Source organism: Bos grunniens, chromosome 18 (assembly GCF_055505025.1).
Source record: "Bos grunniens cultivar Pamir isolate PY7600 chromosome 18, Bosgru_T2T1.0, whole genome shotgun sequence".
In the NCBI taxonomy this organism is placed as follows: Eukaryota; Metazoa; Chordata; class Mammalia; order Artiodactyla; family Bovidae; genus Bos; species Bos grunniens.
The window spans coordinates 62,550,268-62,570,404 of record NC_141182.1 but is presented as its reverse complement, the minus strand read 5'-3'; the positions used below and the strand labels follow the sequence as shown (position 1 = coordinate 62,570,404).

At 62.1% G+C, this 20,137-nt stretch overlaps 4 protein-coding genes across 6 annotated transcripts; 2 read left to right on the top strand and 2 right to left on the bottom strand.

The window, feature by feature from the left end:
- Positions 1-39: 39 nt before the first annotated feature.
- On the bottom strand, positions 40-5,103 carry IL11 (interleukin 11). 2 transcript variants are annotated; one of them, XM_086354448.1, is made up of 5 exons: positions 4,824-5,103; positions 3,495-3,667; positions 3,237-3,323; positions 2,964-3,125; positions 40-1,863 (listed from the first exon to the last, which is right to left on the bottom strand). In XM_086354448.1, the coding sequence occupies exons 1-5, from the start codon at positions 5,101-5,103 to the stop codon at positions 1,693-1,695; spliced, it is 873 nt and encodes a 290-aa protein (XP_086210574.1). In that variant the 3' UTR covers positions 40-1,692. The 2 variants fall into 2 exon arrangements, with proteins under 2 accessions (XP_086210574.1, XP_086210573.1); XM_086354447.1 differs by lacking the exon at positions 4,824-5,103 and adding an exon at positions 4,096-4,181.
- Positions 5,104-9,422: 4,319 nt separating this feature from the next.
- On the top strand, positions 9,423-11,174 carry TMEM190 (transmembrane protein 190). Its single transcript, XM_086354459.1, has 5 exons — positions 9,423-9,510; positions 9,596-9,631; positions 9,884-10,009; positions 10,087-10,171; positions 10,262-11,174. The coding sequence occupies exons 1-5, from the start codon at positions 9,453-9,455 to the stop codon at positions 10,497-10,499; spliced, it is 543 nt and encodes a 180-aa protein (XP_086210585.1). The 5' UTR covers positions 9,423-9,452; the 3' UTR covers positions 10,500-11,174.
- On the bottom strand, positions 10,588-14,528 carry TMEM238 (transmembrane protein 238). The gene is made up of 2 exons (XM_086354461.1): positions 13,982-14,528; positions 10,588-11,542 (listed from the first exon to the last, which is right to left on the bottom strand). Exon 1 carries the CDS (start codon positions 14,526-14,528, stop codon positions 13,989-13,991), a length of 540 nt encoding a protein of 179 aa, XP_086210587.1. The 3' UTR covers positions 10,588-11,542; positions 13,982-13,988.
- RPL28 (ribosomal protein L28) lies at positions 14,127-18,932 on the top strand. 2 transcript variants are annotated; one of them, XM_086354455.1, is made up of 5 exons: positions 14,127-16,253; positions 16,607-16,695; positions 16,776-16,899; positions 18,523-18,641; positions 18,796-18,932. In XM_086354455.1, exons 1-5 carry the CDS (start codon positions 16,178-16,180, stop codon positions 18,883-18,885), a joined length of 498 nt encoding a protein of 165 aa, XP_086210581.1. In that variant the 5' UTR covers positions 14,127-16,177; the 3' UTR covers positions 18,886-18,932. The 2 variants fall into 2 exon arrangements, with proteins under 2 accessions (XP_086210581.1, XP_086210580.1); XM_086354454.1 differs by having other exon boundaries at positions 16,163-16,382.
- The last annotated feature ends 1,205 nt before the right edge of the window (positions 18,933-20,137 follow it).

Genomic DNA, 20,137 nt, shown 5'->3' with positions numbered 1-20,137 from the left:
TCATGGACCACAGGTGCGGCGCTCCCTGGGAACTCCCCAGGGACAGTGGGCTCCCTTCTCCTCCTCCTGGGACCCTGCCCCGGAGTCGCAAGGGCTGGGGTGGGTGAATCAGAATACCCCCTGCAGACCTAAACTAGACAACCCAGGGCCCTGGGAGGGTCCCTCTGGGAGGCTGTAAACAGATAATTAAATCCAAGGGTTTCTGACTCTTAAAGAGGGGGAGGCTTCAGTTACAGTCCCCACTTGCCAATGACCCTTTGCCAGACCCGGGGGAGGGTCCATGCTGCCAGGGGCCTCAGTTTCCCTGTATCTAACTTGTGTCTGTGGTAGTGGTTGCCGTACATTGTTACAACGAACTTGTAACGGCCCAGTGCTGTATGTTCCGACATCAGGTTTGGAATGAGCCAGACTGGGCAGAGTCAAACTGACTCTCCCTAGCTGTGTGGCCTGTTCCCTCCTCTGTAAAATGAGGGGGGTGGGTACTGGGGAGTGCAGGGAATCTTGTAAATAAAACCCCACACTTAGGGCCTGGCCCAGAGAAGGCCTGCAGTGAATAGTCATTCTTGTCCCTTTCTGAGGTCTTTTGAGGAGGGTGGGTGCTGCTACTCTGTCATTCTAAATATAGTGTTTTGCAAAATACGTGGTCATTGTAATAAAAATTCTGGAAAATACAGAGAAGCACAAATAATAAAAGTCACCAGCAACCCCACCCCCACCTTCTACCTGAGCTGGCCATTGCCAACATTTTGGTGTATTTCCTTCTAGGGTTTTAAGATAATCCATATATCTATCCCTATCTACATACCTACATGTGTAAACACACACAACGGGGATCACAGTGGTTTGTAGCCTGCTCCTCCTATGCCAAAGGCAGGCTCTGTTAACATCTCTCTTCACGGCTGCCATGTTCTGTCACATAGATAGGCACTATAATTTATATAACCATCCCCTACTATTGGGCACCTAGTCTGTTTTCAATTTGCTGTTGTAAACACTGCCATAAAGGACAGCCTTGAACTTGCAACTTTGCCCTGTACTAGTAAACTTCTAGAATCTTTCATTAAGTATTTATTGAGTGCCTATGAAGTGCTGGCCACCAGGTAAGGCTCAGAAGCAGCACCAAGAACTCATGGTCTCTGGGGGTGACCCAGAGAGTAGATGGTCCCCCCCCCAGGTACCCCAGCATCGAGCCCCCAGCCCCCAGAGAAATCATCTGTAAGTGGATGTGTATGATGAATTTAATTCCCCCTTCTCCATCTCACAAAGGTTTCTCACATTTTTGTACAAAAACCCAGACTTCCTTTCCCCCTCCCTGCCCACCCCAACACAAAAAGTTAATAGTTTAATAAATAATAATATGCTCCTGCCCAGGCCCAGAGGGGTGGGGGTCAGGGAGACCCTGTGGCCAGACTTATTAGAGACCCACGAATCTGGGAGCCAAGTTCCCTCCTCCTCATGGACCCTGGAGTCCACTTGCCTCCCACCACCCCTGTTAAATAAATAAGTATAAATAAGGCACAGATGCCCCTCTGCCCAGGTCTCCGGGACGGATCCTGGAGGGATCGTCTCTAACTAGGAGAGAATGGAGTGGGGGGGGGGGGTGGAAATCCTCTGACCGCCACAACTCCATCCCAAAATAAATAAATAAATAAGATCTGGCTTTGAATGGCGCTGGTGGCTCTGGGCGGAGGGTCACAGCCGAGTCTTCAGCAGCAGCAGGCCCCGCACGGCCCAGTCGAGCGTCAGCTGCAGCCCCCCCAGGATGGCATGGGCCGCCCGGATGCCCCCCCAGGCTGAGGCCGGGGGTGCCAGGGGGGGTGCCGGAGGGTCTGGGGGTACCTGGGGCAGGGCCAGGCGGGACATCTGCCAGGAGAGAACAGAGGGCTAGCGTCAGGCCAGGGGTGCAGCAGGGTGTCCAAGTAGGGGGAGGCGTTTGAGGCCTGTGCTGAACCAGGGTTGGAGGAGGGCCAGGGGGCCTCTTTCTACAGCGTCTCGGGGCTGGAAGCTGGGGTGTCAAGGGAGAGAGTCCTGCAGGATGCTGAGTTCAGAAGTTTGAGGATGGGGTTCCAGAGTCAAGTTCAGGGGGCTGGGGTGGGTCTGTAAGGTCAGGGCTGGGATCCTGGGGCTGAGGTCTTAGATGTGAGGTCTCTGGGATCAAGCTCAGACACTCATGGATGAGGGCTGGGGCCTCCAGTCTGGGGTCTCAGAGCTGAGAATCAGAGTCTGAGTTCCAGGGCCTTTGGGCTCATGTCCAGGAACTGAGGACTGAAGTCTTACCACCTCAGGGTCTTGGGTCTGGGGTTTAGAAAGGCAGGGTCTTGGGGTCTTAAGGGGTCACAACCTAGGTCTGAGCTCTTGGGGACTCAGTGCTCAAGGTCTGCGGTCTTCTTGTTGGAGACCTCAGGATCTAGGTCCTTGGGGTCTGGGGCTTGCAGAGGAGGGTCTCCAGGCTGGTTTTGAGTCAGAGATCATCCTTATAGGATCTAGGGTCTTAAGGTGTCAGGATCTCAGGGGCAGGGTGTGTGTGTGGGGGGGGGGGGGCGGGTCTCAGGGTCTGGAGGTTCAGAATTCCCTGGGCTTGGTTGGGGTCTGGAATCTTCCTGTCTTGGGGCCAAGGTCTCCAGGTCTTGGGATGAGGGTTTGGACTCTCAAATCTTAGGACTTCAGAGTGGGAGACTCGGAGTCACAAGATCATGGGGTCTGAGTCTCCAGGTGAGAGTTTAGAGTTTCCAGGCAGGACTTCGGAGTCCAGGGGCTCAGGGACACAGAGGGAGGGTCTCAGAGTGGGCCTGGAGTCTGGGGCCTCAGGGACAGGGGGAGGGTCTCAGTGGGCCTGGAGTCTGGGGCCTCGGGGACACAGAGAGAGGGTCTCAGAGTGCCCTGGAGTCCAGGGCCTCAGGGACACAGAGAGAGGGTCTCAGAGTGGGCCTAGAGTCCGGGGGCTCAGGGCCAGGTCATCGTACCAGGAGCTGCAGCCGGCGCAGCAGCCGGTCCAGCCGGGCCTGCAGGGTGCCCAGCTCGGGCTCCAGGGTCCGCAGGGAAGGGCCTCCTGAACGTCGCAGCCACTGCACATGCCTCAGGTAGGAGAACAGGTCTGCCCGCAGCCGTGTCAACACTCCCGGGAGCTGGGGGCCCGGCGGGGGGCGGGGGGGGGGGGCGTCAAGGAGCGCCTGGCAAGCGCCCACACCAGCCCCCAACCCCCTGCACCCGCTTCACTGGCCCACTCCCGCCCTTACCTGCAGCGCTCCCAGCGCCCCCGCACTCATGGCCAAGGTGGGGAGCGAATCCAGGCTGTGGTCTCCGTCAGCTGGGAATTTGTCTCTCTTGGGGGGAAAAGAGGCCGTGAGAGGGACCCAGACCAGCTCCAGGGGGTCCTTCCTCCCCCACCACACGCCCCTGACCCCCTTTCCCCCCCTGTCTCGGCCACCCTGGTAGCCCAGAAGCCCTCCGGGTCTCGGTCCTGGCCCCTGCCCGTCCCCTGCAGGCTGTCCTACCAGCTGTGCGGCCAGCTGCCGAGTGTCCGCCAGGAGGGAGCGGGTCAGGAGGACGGCGCTGTCCAGCTCAGCGCGAGGGTCCGGGGAGGCCCGCGGCGGGGCGGGCGGCGGCCCCGGGGCAGCAGCTCTATCGGGCCACAGGCTCAGGGCGGCCAGGACCAGGCAGCAAACACCTGGGGAGGTGGAGAGGTCCGGGGAGAGGGCAGCGGCTCAGCCCCGACCGGGGGTCTGAGGGAGGAGGGGCTGGAGTGCGGGTCCTGGGTCCCCGGGCGGAGCACCCAGGGCTCTGCGCAGGGCCTGGGCGGGTTTCCCTCTCCCTCCCCGGCTCGGGCTGCCCCGCCCGTCGGAGCAGACGCGGCCCCGGGGCGGGTAGACGGGCCGGGCGTCTCCCGTCCGCCCCCGGACGCCGGAATCCGGGCCCCGGGGCGGGGCACGGTCGGGGGAGACGCACAGGCCAGGACCTGCCCCCCTCACGGGGCTCGGGAGCCCGAGCCGGACCGAGAGCAGGGGAAAGAGACCCGGGGGAGATGGAGACGCCGGAGGAGCCCCCGCGGGGGCCGACCTGAGCGGGCAGCAGAGTCGGGGATGCCCCGCGGCGCACCTGGGCGGCGGGCGGCGGGGAGGCGGGCGCGCGGAGCGCGCACGCGGCGGGCGGAGAGGGCGCCGGGACTAGGTGCGCAGGGGGCCCGGGCCGCCGCCTCCCATCCCCCCCACCCCGCCCACCCCGCCTGCCGGCCAATCAGCGCCCCTCGGGCCGCTCCGCTCCAGCGGCACGCCCCCGGTCCGCCCCCCGGGCCCTCCCTGCCCGCGGTCCGTCGGTCTGTCCGCGTTCGTCTGGCTCTCCTGTTTCTGTCTGCGCCCCTGCGTCTCCCTCTCTCCTCCCCTTGGCTGGGTGCGGTGGGGGGTGGGGGGTCCGCTCTGACCTCCTGGGGCCCTCTGCCTCAGTTTCTCTCCTGGAGCCTGACGGTTGGGGTCCCCGGGTGTCCGGGGCCCTCTGACGCCCTGGGGGTCCCGGGCCCTTCGGGCTCAGCCCCTGGCGTTTGTCTGTCTGTCCGTGGGCCTCGCATCTCTGTCTCTTCGCCTGGCGCTGTCCCGTCGGGGTCTTCGCGTCCCTGACCCGGCCTCGCACCCCTCCCGCTGCCCGTCCCTTGCTCAGGCCCCCTGCGCGCCCCGAAGGCCCTGCTCGCTGCGTCCCCGCCTCCCCATCGCTGCCTCGCGCTCCTCCGGCGCTCTGTCTGCTCCCCACCCTTCCAGCGACGGTCCCTCCCTCCGCTGTCCCTCCCCGTCCACCCCCCCAACTCCCCGCTCCAGGAACTTGAACCAACTTACTGTTCATGTCCCCACAGGGCAGGGATTCCCCAGGGCAGGGGGCAGGGGGCTGGGGGCCTTTAACCCTTCCCTGTCCGCTGCCGTGGGAGCCCTGGGGGTCAGCTGGGCCTCGGCCTGGGGAGGGGAGGCATGTGCGTGTGAGCAGAGAGGGCCGCGGCAGTGAGGGAGTGTGCACGCCTGGGGGGTTATATAGGGGGCCGAGGCGGGCGGGCGGGGGGCAGGCGGCAGGGGAGGGCGGCCTGACACATCCTGACTCACCCTCCCTGCCTGCCTTTTCCATTCAGACGGAGCCGGCTGCCTCGCAGGGCTCACGCCGCCGCCGCTCTCGGAGGAGGGCACGGAAGGAAAAGTTGGAAAAGTTGAAAAGGGAAAGGGGGGGGTGGTCGGAGAGGGGCTGGTGAGGTCATTGGCGTCCCCTCCCTCCACCTCCTCGGCCGGCCGCCGGGGCAGACACACTCTGTTGAGAACGGGGCCTGGCTGCAGGGCGGGGGGGCCCGGGTGGACCGTGTCTGGCAGAGAGATGGGGAGACGGGGAGCTGAAGATGGGGGCTGGAGGTGCGAGCGCAGAGACACTTTTAGGAACAGAGAGGGAGGGGGCTGCAGAGACCCAGACCCAGGCAAGGAGGTCCAGACACACAGAGAGATGGGCCGCAAGACAGCGATGGAGCGTCTGAGATGCAGAGAGAGATACACAGAGATCTCCCCAGAGAGACAGAGACAGCCAGAGAAAACCAGCGGAGAGAGGTGAGGTCCAGGAAGCAACACAAAGATAGCAGGAGAGATTTGGAGAGACCCTCCCCCCAAAAAGGAAAAGAGACAGAGACAGGTGTGTCCGAGAAAGGCGAGGCAGGGCAGCAGCAAACAGAGACACAGGCAGGGTGACAGAGATGCAGCCACCCCCAGGGGCCGAGGTCCCGAGAGAGGCAAGGGGTCAGCCATGGGGACCGACAGAGGGGGGCCATTCTCCCAGAGACACATGGGAACGTGGAGGGAGAGGACCAGAGGCAGAGACAGGGAGCAGGGGCGAGAGACACCCAGCAGGTGTGGGACCTCGGACACGTGGCTTCACCTCGCTGTGCCTCAGTTGCTCTGTCTGTGAAATGGGGACACCCCAGGCACCCTCCCCAAACACCTGCGCAGGAGACAGTGAGTTCACTCCTGTAAAGTCACAGTCAACTCTCGGTCGATGTGAACCATTGCCATTCTCACGGGTGATGTTTTATTAACATATCCAGGGAGACAGATACAAAGATGTGGCCCCTAGGGAGATGGAGATGGGGAGACAGGGAGAGCGCTGGGGGTGGGCAGGGATGGGGAGAATACGTGCAGAGAGGCGGAGAAGCGCACAGGGGCTGGAGCCGGAGGGGGACACAGATTCCAGGGGACAGCGGTGCCAATACAGACGCACATATACCGGGGAGACCAGGGGTACGGAGCAGAGGCGGCTCCCGGGGTTCATGGCAGGACGAGTGAGGGACCCAGGCAGGAGCCCAGGCCCCCAGGAGCAGCCCCTAGGATTAAGGTAGCAAAGGAGGATGGAGGAACGTGAGCCGTCAAAAGGTGACCAGGACTTTCGAAGGTCTCCCTGCAGAGCACCCCCCGCCACGCTGTCCCCAGACTGTGCTAAGCGGCTGCCAGGGAGACCCTTGGGATGGATGGAGGCTGGAGGCCCCCCTCCCATACCCCACCACTTGGGGGGCGACTGCTGAGGCCCCCGGGGAGGTGAGGTCACAGCCCCCCACGGTGGGACATGACCTCATCGCCTCAGGTGAGAGCTCGCTCTGCCTCTCTCAGTCTGCCTGGCCACCCCTGCCAGGGCCCCCCAGGGGCCCTCCCCAGCCCCCGAGAGCGCTGGGACCCAGGCCTCTGACCACTGGGTCTCCGCCCCTCAGGGGGCCTGTTTCCGGCTGAGTCAGCGTGGGGGGCCCGAGGCTGCGTCAGTGAGGGGAGAACTGACGTAGCCCCCCCCAGACTGGCGGGGCCAGCCAAGGTGACTCAGGCCACCAGCCTGGGGGATGGCCTGGCCCGAGGGGGTGTGGGGGCCTGGGCCTGGGGCCAGCCTGTCGGAGGGCAGCCCCTCCACTGACAGGGGGCAGGGCAGGGGAGGTGCCAGCCCCCACCCGCTGCTTCAGCCGAGGATCACAAGAATGCCCCCCCAGCCTCCTCCCTCTCTCACGGGGGTCCAGACCCCCAGCCTCCACCTCCTCCTTCATGTCCAGGAGCCCAGTTCCCAACCCCCTCCTCCCGCAGACCCAGGTGTCGTTCAGGCGGGAAACCTTCGTTTCTCGAAAGACGGAGAGACCCTGTGGGCATGCTACAATCTGGGGAGTGCAGTCCAGAGTCCGGGTACGGGTCAGCGGCCCACGCCCAGCGCCAGCCCCCTCCTCGGCCCCCACCTTGAGGGCGTGGGAGTCATCTCCCCACTCAGGGTAGGGGGCGGGCTGCAGGGGGCTGGTGGGAGTTCTCAGGTCTCCCGGGTCTTCCCCGAAGGTGGGGACACTTGGGCCACTTCTGCAGAGAGGCAGAGACAGACCTCAGGGAAAGACACGGTGGAGATCACAATGACAGGAGATGACAGTGACAAAGGGAGACGGGACCACACTGAGGCACCAGAGAGAAAGAGATGCAAACAAACAAAACGTTGGAACCCACAGAGACACAGAGAGACAAGCTCAGGGACTTAGAGGCAAACACGGGGAGAGGCCCAGAGGGGATTCGGGCGCTGAGGGGTGGTCACAGACGCGGGGGGTGGGGGGGATGCCGCTGGGAGATGACGGGCCCCAGGGGGTCCTTGCTCATGGGCTGGCCCCCGGCTGAGGTGGAGCTGGCCAGCGTGAGGTCAGCAGGTCCGAGGCTGTGTGTGTCCGTCTGTCTGTCCCTGGGGGGTCCTGTCTGGCCTCTGGGGGGTGACGGGGCAGGCGGGCCGCAGAGGCAGCCCAAACCTGTCATTAGCGGTGAGGGCCATGACGGTGGGCCCCCCCAGCCCCAAGCCGCGGTCCAGGGCCCGCGGCCCCGCCCCCCACCCCCTCCTTGATCCCTGAGGAATCCCGGGAATTGGGAAGTGGGTCCAGATGATGTTGACACAGGAAATGGTCAGCAGCTGCTGGGCCTCAGCCCCGCAACCCCTCTGACCCCCACCCCCGGCCCCCTGCCGAGCCCCTCTGACCTGTGTCATCTCTGACGAAGGCAACCCCAGCCCCACTCAGCACCCACCAGGATGTTTACAGGAGGTGGGGAGGCCGGGAGGCAGCCTCACAGGGCTTCTGGGGAGGGGGCTCTGGACTCCTGGTCAGCTGCCCTCAGACCTCGGCCCTGCCCCCTGCACCCTCAGACTGAGTCAGGACCCCCCGGGCCACCTCTGTCAGACCTGAGTCAGGACCCCCGGCCCCCCCTCCTCAGACCCAGGGGCCCAGGACCCCAGCTCCTCCTCCTCAGACCTGGGGGTCCAGGCCCCCATCCCCTCCTCCCTCAGACCTAGGGTTCCAGACCCCACACCTCCTCAGATCCGGGGGTCCAGGACCCCAGCTCCTCCTCCCTTAGACCCAGGGATCCAGACCCCCAGCCCCTCTTCCCTCAGGAACACAGGGGTCCAGACCCCACATCTTCTCCTCAGACCCAGGGATCCAGACCCCCAGCCCCTCTTCCCTCAGGAACACAGGGGTCCAGACCCCATGCCTCCCCATTCAGACTCCGGGTCTGGACACTCCAAGGGCAATGAGCCCCATCCTCACTGGCTGGAAGCTGAGCGCAGGTTCAGGGGAGAACTCAGGATCAGTTCCCAACCCAGTCCCCAGGTTGGCCTCCTCCCCTACCACTGGGGAACCAGACCAGAAGCCTGGGGACCCCAGTTGGGTGTGTTTCCCCGTTTGCGGGTGCAGAAACTGAGATGCGCTAGACGGGGCTCCTTTCCTATGACCCCCCTCCCCCCCCCCCCCCGCCCTACCAACCAGGCTTCAGAGCTCTTGGGTCCTGGGGGTCCCAGCCCTCTGGTTGGTTACACATTCCCCATCGGGGGCCTGGGTGCCCTTGGGACCGGGGGGTGCCTGAGCAGGAGCTATGTGGCCTGACCCCCATTTTCCTCATCACCCTCCTAGGTCTGGTTGCTCGGGAGCCTCCCTAACAATGGGGCTCAGTGAGGTCCTCTGGGCCTCAGGCCCCCCACCCCTGGTTGCTAGGGAGGCCCTCCCCCTGGCAACCAGGTCTGAGGAGCTTTGGGGCCCCCTGGACCTTCCCCTCAGGCATCAGTTTACTAAGCAGAGGGAGGCCTTGGCAAGAGGTCTCGGGGTGCCCACTCTTGGGGTCCCCTGGTTGGCAAAGGGGAGATGACTTAGACTCCCCCTTGCTTTGCACCCGGTTGTTGAGAGGGCTCTTCTAACACCAGGGCCCCATCCCACCCCAAGGCCCCTTCCACCTGGTTGCTAAGGAGGCAACTCCCTAGCAACCAGGCATGACCAGGCCAGTGTGACCCCCCCCCCTTTTTTTGCTTCCCCACTGCTGAGGGGGCTCCCTAGCAACAGAACTTAGAACTTTAGGGGTCAGGCAGGGAGGTGGGCGGGGCCAAGCCGGTTGCTGGGGTGATGGCCTTCAAGGTCTCTCCCCACAGAGGCCCCAGAAGGCTGGGGAGGCAACATGGTCGGCTCTGGGATCCCAGCTTTGGGTCTCCTCCTGCTCATGCAGGGCTCAGCAGGTGAGGGCGCTGGCGAGAGGGTCGGAGGGCGGAGCCGGGGGCCTCCTCAGCCTCCAGTCTCCCCACACGGCTCTTTCTTTCACAGACGGGAATGGAATCCAGGGATTCTTCTATCCATGGAGTGAGCAGTGGAGGACACCCGGGGTCCCCCCGGGGACAGAGAACCCAGACTAGACCCCCGGGTCTGAGGGAGGGGGGACTGGGGGTCTGAGGGAGGAGGGGCTGGGGGTCTGAGGGAGGAGGGGCTGGGGCCTGGACTCTGGCTCTAATAGAATAGGGGCTGGGGACCCGGGCTGGAGTGGGCTCTGGGCAGGCGGCCTCGGGCCCGGCCGTGGGCTCCGTGAGGACGCTGCCCCTCGTGATGGGTCCCCAGGTTGTGAAGGAGACGTGTGGGACCGGGAGAGTTGCGGGGGCCAGGCGGCAATCGAGAACCCCAATCTCTGCCTGCGTCTCCGATGCTGCTACCGCGACGGGGTCTGCTACCACCAGCGTCCGGATGGTGCGCGGGGAGCCGGGGCCCCGGGGTGGGGGCTGGCGGCAGGGAGCCCTGGGTCTCACCGCCCCCGCTCTGTGCAGAGAACATGCGGCGGAAGCACATGTGGGCGCTGGGCTGGACGTGCGGAGGCCTCCTCTTCCTCATCACCAGCATCTGCCTGTTCTGGCGAGTGGGGCTCGGGAAGCGGGCGGGCGCCCCTGACCCGGGCGTGGGGGCAGGGGGACGGCGCGGCTGACGGTGTCCCCTCCCCGCCAGGTGGGCCAGGCGACACGACATGCTGCGGCTGCCCTGGTTCCTGAAGGGCAAGTGCGACCTGTCCAGGACGGTCTCTTTGTTGTCCAAGGACCGGACTCCGAGCGAAAAGAAGACGCCCTCTGTCGGCAGCATCCCCCCCGCCGCGCCCACGGAGGGGGCCCTGGATGTCTCGGGGGGCACCGAGGGGGAGGGGACGGAAGGGGGCGAAGAAACGGAAGGGGGGGACGAAGATGATTAGGGGCGCCCCCTGGAGGGGCCCCTCAATACAGACGTAGCACAGAGATGCTCGGTCTCTTTTATGAGAAGCATGAAGCAGGGGGGCGCAGTGCTGGGAATGTGTGTGTGTATGTGTGTGTTTTGGGGGGGTCTTGGGCTGACGGGGGTGGGGGCCTGGGCTGAGATCACAGGGGATGCGAGGGGACAGGCGTTTGGAATGAGAGAGGCCCAGAGTAAGTGCGGAGGATCTGAGCTGAGAGGTACTTGAGCTAACGGGCACCCTGAGTTTGAGTGTAGGTCCCGGGCTGTAATCAGCGGGGGTCTAGACTGAGGGGGTGGGGATGAGTAGGGGTGGCCTCAGCTGAGACTCCAGCTGGGCTTGGGGGGGTGGGATTCACGGGCAACCGAGCCCCTCATCTGTCCTTCTGCCACTGTCTGACAGTCTCTGCTGCCCACCCGCCGGCCTGTGGGATCCTGCGGCCCTTGGGCCAGCAGCCGCTCGCCCTGCTTTCCACCGACGCTGGACGACTGCAGGCCTCGGCCTCGGGACAGAAACCTTCCCGGAAGCTCCTTACGGTTGAAGACTCATCCTGCCCGGCCCCCTTCCTCCCCTCTTCCTTTCTTAGGAGACAGAGCCCACACCAGCCTACCCTCCACACGTGTTTTGTGTTTTCCCCAATAAATATCTTGCAGTCTTTGTCCCTCGTCTACCTCTCCGGGGACCCAAACTAACCGAGGACACTGGGCTGCAGGAGGTCTGGATGGGGGGTTGGGACTGGGCTTGAGATTCTGGCCTCCCTGCCCGACACCCCCCCGCCCCCGACTCCCTGCCCCTGGCTCCTGTGCCCCCTCCACAAGGGGGCAGCCTGGACAGCTGGGCTCCTAGGGCCCCTTCCCCTACTCCAGCAGTGTCCCTCCCCAGACAGACATGCAGTGCTGGGAGGCAGAGCCGTTTATCTGGGGCAGGAGAGATGGGAGACAGGCAGGCATATCCTGGTGGCCAGGGGCTGCTGGGGATGGCAGCACGTCTCCATCGGGCGCTCACAGCTGGGGCCACGCGTTCATCTGCAGAAGGGAGGGTGGCGTTAGTGGCAGCTCAGGACCCCTGCATCCCAGGTCCACCACGCACGGCCAGGGGCCCCTTCCTCCTGCTTTGGCCCCTCACAATGGACTCTCACACTTGCTCATTCAGGGCTCCTCCGTTCTTCACAGCCTGCTGTGCAGCAGCAACTGCGCCTTTAACGCAGTGGACCCCAGGGGTACAGGGTGGGGGATGAGAGGCAGGCAGAGGCCGAGAGAGGGAGAGAGAGAAGTCGAGGGGACCACAGAGGCACAATGATACAAAGGGACACGGGAGATGGACTGTGACAGACACAGGGACACAGAGAGACAGAGAGGTGGAGACAGAGAAGATTACACGGGGGAGAAACGACACGGGCTGGTGCTGTGCATCTCAACGTGTTTTGGTCCCAGAGGCAGAGAGGAGCGCCTCGAGGCCCACCCACAGTCCCTCTGTTCAGCTTCCAGTTCTCTGTCTTTTGGGTGCTGGAGCCACCTCGCCCTGCCCGTGGTAAGAGTCCTGTCTTTGGACAGGCCCGTTCTCCTTCTCAGAGGGGCCTAGAGTCTGATCAGCTTGGCCAGTTTCTGGCAAGTGGTTCTGGCAGCAGAGGCCCGCCACAGCTGGCTTAGACTTCTGGGCAAGGTAAACTGTTTCCAGGGGGTAATGTTAACCACTGCTGGTTATTTCTGCATGGTATGTCAAATTGTGTGTTAGCTCATGCTTTGTCTATGCAAACATTTGTTCGTCTTCAACTGTTTCCTCATCTGAACCACAGAACGTAGCATATGATCTGGGTGACTAGTCTCGAAATTCTCTCACACACACACAAAAGGTATATAACTAGCATCCTTCTGGTTGAGAGGAGGAAAGTTAATTCATCACCAGTAGAGAATGTCTTAGGACACGGATTTAATTCGTTTATGGAACCCCTCATTTGGGAAACTGGTTCGGTCATCCACCCATTGTTCCACTTACTTATTCACCTACCAACCAATCCTTTCATCTGTCCTCTCATCTGTCTGCCTACCCATCTGACCCAAATCCATTCAACTATCCATCCACCTAACTGCCATCAATCAGTCCCACTGTACTGGGAATTCCCTGGAGGTCCAGAGGTTAGGACTCAGCACTTTCACTGCCGTGGACCTGGGTTCAGTCCCTGGTCAGGAAGTTTAAATCCGACAAGCCACACAGTGCAGCCAAAAGCAAAATACCAAAACCCCCACTGTATCCATCCATCCACCCACCTATCCATCAACCAATTCATCCATCCATCCATCCATCACTCATCTATCCATCCACCCACCCACCCACCCAATCATCAGCCTCTGACTTCCTGAGTTCACTCTTAGCTGGAGAATGCTAAGAACAAAGACACCAGAGACCCAGATCTTACCCTCTAAGGTCTCCCTCTTGGGTATGAGAGACAGTATCAGTACACACACACACACACACACACACACAACACATGGCAGTACAGACAATAAAAGAGGGTAACTCAGACCATGAGAAGACCCAGAAAAAGGCACTGAAATCGGAGTAGGATCATAAAAGACATCTGGTAAACTCTCTGTGCAGAGTGAAGACTACAAGTGCGCCTGATGAAGGTAAAGGCGTGGACAGAGGCCAATGGTGTGAGACATCCCGACCATGATGGACAGGGGTGGGGGGAAGGGCTGTCATCATCACTGCAGAGAAGGCAGGAGAGTGGGCGACACACACAGTGAGCGGCTTGGATTCAACCAGAGGGCAGCAGGGAGCCACAGCAGGTCTCTGCACTCTGGAGAGTACAACAACTAGCCCCCCTTGGGCAAGAGGTGGCACCTTTTGGGGACCTCAGTGTCCTCCCTGGGATGTTACGGTAATACTAGTGACCTCAGAGACTGTTACATTGGGAGGACTGGATGGGAAATGAGACTGGGTGTGCCTGGAGACTGGAGACACTGGGACCAATATCCCCAAATATCCAAGGAGCCGATAGTGACTCTCCGGCCCTCATGGCTGAGGTGTGTGTTTAGTCGTTCAAGTCATGTGCGATTCTTTGCAACCCCATGGACTGTATGTAGCCCACCAGGCTCCTCCGTCCATGAATTCTCCAAGCAGGAATTCTGGAGTGGGCGGCTAGGCCCTTCTCCAGGGGATCTTACTGATCCAGGGATCGAACCCACGCCTCCTGCACTGCAGGTAGACTCTTCACCATTTGAGCGACCTGGAAATTCCCACGTCTGGGGACGGGCTCTCATTTGTCTCTCTTGGCCTACACTCACGCGTACTGTCTCTGGGTCTTCGTCCTCTGGTCTCTGCGTTCTTCGCTTCTCTCCCTCCCGATCTTGACCTCTACCTGTCTCTCTTCCCCGCGTGTCCCTGTCCCCGTCTCTCCACCTCCCTGTCCCTTTGACGTCTCTCCCCTCGTCCCCGCCCCGCCCCGCCTCCCCACCCCTCACCTCGGGCTCACTCGGTGCCCGCTCCCGCCGCCCCGGGCCCGGCCTCCAGCGAGGCGAGCTGCAGGCGCACGCGGCGGGAACCGGCGGCGGGCGGCGGGGGCGTGCGGGCGGCGCGGCGCGCTCCCCGGGAGCCGGGCGCGGCGCGCCGGCCGGCGGCGGAGGAAGCCGGCGCCGACCAGCGGCGGGAGAGCTTCCGCGCGAGGCGGGCGAGCGCCGAGGGCCTCAGGCCGTAGTCGCGCTCGAGCTCCTGGCGCGAGATCTCGATGTTGCCGGTGTACCAGAGGATCCAGCCGAGCAGGCTCAGGAAGACGAGCAGCGCGCCCGTGTAGATAAGCAGGTCGCCGAAGTCGCGGCCGCGCACCTGCAGCTGCGCGAACACGCCGGTCAGCAACGCCGCCATGCCCGCCACGTCCAGCGCCACGGCCAGCAGCAGCGCCATCCGACAGCGGCCCAGGCCGGACACCAGCCCCGGCGCGCCCGCCGCCGGGGACGGTGCACCGCTCGGCGGGGGCCCGGGCGAGGTGCACACGGCCGGCGCCGCCGCCATGGCTGGCTCTGACCCGCGGAGAGCGCGTTCCGCGTTCCGGGTGCGGCCCGGGGCGGGGTTAGGGTTCTGCGCCAGGTATGCCCGGCGCTCTCCTGATCACCTGGGCTGGGCCGGGTGTGGAAGGGCCCGGCCTGGGGGCGCCCTGGCCCTCAGGAGCCGATGCTGGGGCCGGCTGGGCGCACAGGTTAGTGTGGCCCGGGCCCCCTGTGCCCCCAAGGAGTCTGAAGCCGCACGTGGTCCAAATTCAGGACTTTGTGATGGCGGCACCGTAAGGCGCGGGGGGAGCCCTGGCGTTGTTGCTCTGCCTGCCTCCCGCGCCTCCTGGGCAGTGGGCCCCGCGGTGGAGACACGTGGGGTCAAAAAACAAGGATCAGACAACGCCCTGGATCCCCAGGAGGAAGCAGAGGATCAGCAAGTCAGGGCGCCTTAAGGGATGGAAGTGGGCACTTATTGCCTGCCTGCCGAGGTCGCCTGTGTGGTCCAGAGAGAATGATCCCAAAGACAGAACTGTGGATCCGACTCACAGGAACTCTGTCGCCACCATCAGATTTAGAGCACGCCACTGGAAGGAGCAAGGCAAACCCCAACGTCCCTGTTTCCTCAGATTTCTCCTGGGGCCTCGGGACTGTCGGGACTCATTAGGGGCAAATCCAAGGGCAAGGAGATGGACAAAGTCTCTGCCCTCGAGGAGTTCCTGGACATAATCACGAGTTGTCCTGATGGAGGTGACATAAGGCCCTGTCGTTCCTTCTGTTCACTTGGGAGTCTCGCCAGGCTGCGACAGAGATGTATCAGGCGAGGTTCTTTCCCCTTAAGGAGGACCCTGACAAGAGAAAAGAAAAGTTGCATAAAGTGTAACGGCCGTGAACGGTGCTGGTGGGAATGGGGCGCCAGGCCGCAAGGTACAGGGAAGAGGGGGAACGGGAATGGAAGCTCTAAGAGAACCAGAGGTTTCGCAGGCAAATCTCCTCTCCTCCAACACAACTCGCCCTTAGAGGAAATCCACGTCCCCCCAGGGTGGCGGACTGCGAAAAAGTTCGGTCCAACTTCTCTCTAGACTCACAGGGTTCAGGCGTTGAAGAGGGGCCGGGGGAGGGCGAATTGAGAGAAGGGGCTCCCGGGGATAGCCGAAGCTTTCCGAAGGTGGCCGAATGGAGACCGAGTGTTTCCGAAGCGATCCGAAGTGGGCATGGGGGCAAGAGGACGGAAGGTGGCCCTCCTTCCGAAGGGCGTTTCCGGAGAGTTCCGAAGATGTTCGAGCGGGCCTGCTGCCTTCGTCGGGAATAGCCGACGGTCTACGAAGAAGCTGGAGGCCCTTGAAGTTCCTGGAACTAGGGTTAAATAGTTCACGCACTCACAGGTTCATTTATCAGACAGATGTGTAGTGAGCACCCATACTGTGCCAAGCATTGGGTGGCCATGTTGGAAAGAAGCCTCTGAGGAAGGGGACTTGGGGGCCTCTGGAGCGATACCCGTTCGGAAATCCGGCCGTGGAGTTCCTAGGACACGTGAAGGGCCCTCCCTAGCGGAAGGCTTCCGAAGGGCCCCGAACGGTTGGCGACTGGCTGGCGGAAATAACCGAACGTTGACGAGCTGCCTCGGAGACGGGGGTAGCCGACCGCACGCGCGTGTCCAGACAGGAAGCGGAAATGCGTGTCGATATTAAAGGCGTCGCCCCGCCCCCGGCGTGCCTCTTTCCGTCTCCGGCCGCCGCACCGAGAGGAGGTGAGTGGAGGCTTCTTCCTCTTCCCGCGTGCCTATCTCTCGCGCCCGCGGCCTGTGTTTGTGCCCCGGCCTGGTCGCTCTCACCGCGCCCCTCGCGTTCTTGGCTGCTCTTCGGCGCTGCCGCCTTAGGTCTCTGTGGTTTCTCATCGCCTTGTCCCCTGTAGTGAGTCTCGGCCGCCTGAGTTCAGCCCCGCCGCCTTAGGCCGCTCAGCCCCACCTGGCAGACTTCTAGGCGCCCTCGGCCCACGTGGTGCCCCCCCCCCATTCCCGGCGACGACCCAGAACACCCCTTCTCTGTGGTCAGGTTTCTGCCTGCTGCTCCCCTGACGTTTCCCGTGCCCCTTTCCCCGCAGTCGACGCCATGTCCGCGCATCTGCAATGGATGGTCGTGCGGAACTGCTCCAGCTTCTTGATCAAGAGGAACAAGCAGACGTACAGCACCGTAAGTGGGACCCGGACGCCTCGGTCGGAGGGAGGGGCCTGCACTATCTCCTCACGGCCGCGATTCGTTCCTGTTCCCAGGAGCCGAATAACCTGAAAGCGCGCAACTCCTTTCGCTACAATGGGCTCATTCACCGCAAGACCGTGGGTGTGGAGCCGGCGGCGGACGGCAAAGGGGTCGTGGTGGTGATGAAGCGGAGATCCGGTGAGCCTTTACCCTGGCTGGGCCCAGGCAACTGACCCCCATCCGGGGCAGGGGGCTGTGGCTTTTCAGTGTCGGTGCTTGTGCTGTTGAATCAGGATTCCTGGGCTCGAGGTGTTTGCTTGGGAGCCTACCAGTTACACGAGCTCATCATCTGAAAAGCGGAGAAATTTATAGGACTGGAGTCAGGACTACAAAATTGCCGCTGTTTGATGTTGTTTTAAGAATAAATTCTTGAAGCACCCCAGGTGGAGGTGGGCGTTAGTCTCTCCACAAGTGGGGAAACGGAGGCAAACAGATGAGGGACCGACCTTTAATTCCCACATGTGGAAAGTGAAGCTTCTGAAGCAGTAGTTAGACTCGAGTTGTGGCTAGGGGAGCTCAGAAGGAGGTCTCAGCATCCCATCCCACCCCCCCATAAACTGGTTTCCCCCACAGACTTGCTCTTTAGACTCTTAGAGGGGTCAAGGGGAAGAGGGGTTTCTGGATAACAGCTGAGTTAGTGTATCACACCTTCAACACTTGTTTTTTAATGGGCACTGGGTTTTATGAGATAGGAACGAGCTTTTCCAGGTCCCTGATTGATTTCTCTGTGGGTTCTGACTTCTGTGTCCTGTTCATTGACAGCACCGACCACAGCTGCTGCCTTGTGGGTCTCACAGGGACGAGGGTTAGCCTCTCTTCCCAAGAGTGCAGTCCCGGGGCAGCCAGTTGGTTATGCTGTTAGGCTTCCCAGATTCCCACACTCTTGAGAACCCTGTTCTCGGGTGCTGGGTCCCAAAACCCTTGCTTTGTCTTGTTGGATTGTTGGTGGCTCTTTCTGGGCTGTCAGAAACTGGGTTGACCTGAGGGGGTAATGTGGGCTCCCTTCTGGGGTCAGCGAAGGCTAACATCAAACCTCCAGTGTGGTACGGGGTCCTGGGCTTCTTGGGGGCACCCAGAAGCATAGGATGCAGCCAGGACCCCATCAGCTCTGAGGCACAGTAAAGGGAGGATTTCATTTCCATCCTGCCTGGGCAGTAGAGAGCAGACTCCAGCTGTGTGCAGGTGAGGGGCGGATGCTCTGCACACCCAGACACACACAGACACACACAGACACACACACACACACGCACACTGCCCTTCCTCCAGTCCCTCCTGTGGGTCCAGATCACCCCTCATTGTTAGGGGCCAGGCCTCAGAGCTCAGCCTTTTGGACTTTGTTGCCCAGACTGTGGTCGCTTGGGCCTGGGAGGGTGTGGACGTGAGAGGAGCAGAGCTGCTTTCTGGGGAGCACTCACTGCCTGGCCCGTGCGGCGCCAAGTGCCCGCCTCAGTTGGGCTGAGACGACTGCTGTGCACACGCGACCTCGCACGTGAGACTCCACCTTTGTCCAGTGAGCTGAGCAGTGTTGTCTCCGGGCTGGGGTAGGGAGGAGACACCTGTATCGGTGCAGGGCCTGGCCTGTGGTCGTCCCTATGAATGTGCCCTACGTGGAGCTGGGAGACGAGGCAGCCTCCTGGACTCACACGGTCCAGGCACTCGGTGTCTCTGGGTGGGATTCTGCCCTCACAACAGGTGTGGGCACCGACGTTCCAGACCCTCCCACTGACCCTTGGGGCCCCCCTTCTTCCCGTCCCCTGCCAGGCCAGCGCAAGCCAGCCACTTCCTACGTGCGGACCACCATCAACAAGAACGCCCGGGCCACCCTCAGCAGCATCCGGCACATGATCCGGAAGAACAAGTACCGCCCGGATTTGCGCATGGTGAGCAGGGCTGGACCGACGAGGTGGGCGGGGGCCCGGGGCAACTGAGAGGGGTGGTCCTCTCCGGACTGTGGAGCAGGACCTGCGCTCTGGGAACACAAGGTGGGGGGCACAAGCTCCCAGGGGAAGTGACCTGAGCCTGCCTTGCCTACAGGCTGCCATCCGCAGAGCCAGCGCCATCCTGCGCAGCCAGAAGCCTGTGATGGTGAAGAGGAAGCCGAGCCGCCCCACCAAGAGCTCCTGAGCCTCTGGCCTCCCCTCCCCAGAGCAATAAAGCTGTCAGCCACCGCCTACACCTGAGTCTTCCGTGCAGACACGAGTCTGTCCCTGCTCCTGTCTGTTCCCCAGGGACTACCGGCACCACACAGGTTCCTCAGCATCTTGGGTCTGAAGGGCCAGCTCCAGGCAGGGGGCTTGAGTCCGTGGCCCAGTGTTTCTGCCTGTCTGCCACATTCAAACACTCGGGAGACAGGAATTGCACATGAAGTAAAACCTAGAATCATCACAACACCACACACTGCCAGTGCATGCTGAAACTTCAGGATAAACATAATGTGGAAGTTTCTGGTCTCCAAATAGTCTGTCTCCTGAGGGGTGGGCATCTGGATGGAGGCTCAGTGCACCTCCTGTTTGGGTAGCTCTGTGGCCTGTGAAGGTGACGTGTGTGCTGTCTGGGACCCTGGCTGTGGACTGGAAGCCCCAGTGGGAGCTGTGGTGGGGAGGAGAGGTGCAGACTGACCCTGCCCTCAGCTGAGGGTCCTGGGCAGCTCACAGTCTCCCAGGGGACCCTGCAGGTTTGAACTGAGGATCTTGGGACTTAGTGGTGGGCAGGGCCCACTCATGCCTTGGCCTTTGGTTCTGGGCCAAGTGCCCATCTGGGAAGGGAGCTTGCCTTTGGGGGCACCAGGTAGCTCTTGAGTCCAGGACCCTGTGGGGCCCTGTCCCCAGTGGCAGAGGGGAAGGCAGTCTGCAACGGCCACATCCTTGCATAGCCTCTTGGCTAGGAACCTACCTGGCCAGCCATCTGCCTCCTGCTGCATTGGGAGTGAGCCCTCCGGCCCTACAACCCTGACCTCATCTGCTGCCTCATTGCAGATGTCTGTCCCTCCACGCTTAGCCCCCCTCAGCTCTCCCCACTCCACTCTGCGGCAGAGCCTGCCTCCAGCCCTTGTCCAGGTGCACAGCTGTCTCTAGGGTCTCTCTTCGCTGGGTCTGAAGTTGGGTTTGCTGCTGGCTTCCTGGTGTCTGTTACAACCAGGATGTAGGCACCGCCGCTGGGTGCCTCCCTGGCTCCTTCCAGCTTAGTTTCTAGCTGTGTGGCCTTGGGCAAGTGAGTGCCCCTCTCTGTGCCTCTTAGAATTAAGGAGGTTAATGAATGCCTGGGGGACAGCCTACATATGTGAGTGCGGTAATTAGGTGTTAGTAACGAGATCGACCTGTGGCATGTATATATGTGTGTACACAAAAGTATACGCAGATACTTGTGGAGTGGCTGT

What these genes read in the sequence shown, in the direction of transcription:
- TMEM190 (XM_086354459.1), top strand. Translation starts at nt 9,453, where the DNA reads ATGGTCGGCTCTGGGATCCCAGCTTTGGGTCTCCTCCTGCTCATGCAG. An exon ending in GCTCATGCAGGGCTCAGCAG is followed by an intron (nt 9,511 to 9,595) that starts GTGAGGGCGCTG and finishes TTTCTTTCACAG; the next exon opens with ACGGGAATGGAATCCAGGGA. An exon ending in GGGATTCTTCTATCCATGGA is followed by an intron (nt 9,632 to 9,883) that starts GTGAGCAGTGGA and finishes ATGGGTCCCCAG; the next exon opens with GTTGTGAAGGAGACGTGTGG.
- RPL28 (XM_086354454.1), top strand. Translation starts at nt 16,178, where the DNA reads ATGCGTGTCGATATTAAAGGCGTCGCCCCGCCCCCGGCGTGCCTCTTT. An exon ending in CTTCGGCGCTGCCGCCTTAG is followed by an intron (nt 16,383 to 16,606) that starts GTCTCTGTGGTT and finishes CTTTCCCCGCAG; the next exon opens with TCGACGCCATGTCCGCGCAT. An exon ending in ACCGCCCGGATTTGCGCATG is followed by an intron (nt 18,642 to 18,795) that starts GTGAGCAGGGCT and finishes CCTTGCCTACAG; the next exon opens with GCTGCCATCCGCAGAGCCAG.
- TMEM238 (XM_086354461.1), bottom strand. Translation starts at nt 14,528, where the DNA reads ATGGCGGCGGCGCCGGCCGTGTGCACCTCGCCCGGGCCCCCGCCGAGC.
- IL11 (XM_086354448.1), bottom strand. Translation starts at nt 5,103, where the DNA reads ATGGAAAAGGCAGGCAGGGAGGGTGAGTCAGGATGTGTCAGGCCGCCC. An exon ending in GGCAGCTGGCCGCACAGCTG is followed by an intron (nt 3,324 to 3,494) that starts GTAGGACAGCCT and finishes TTTCCCCCCAAG; the next exon opens with AGAGACAAATTCCCAGCTGA. An exon ending in GGGCGCTGGGAGCGCTGCAG is followed by an intron (nt 3,126 to 3,236) that starts GTAAGGGCGGGA and finishes CCGGGCCCCCAG; the next exon opens with CTCCCGGGAGTGTTGACACG.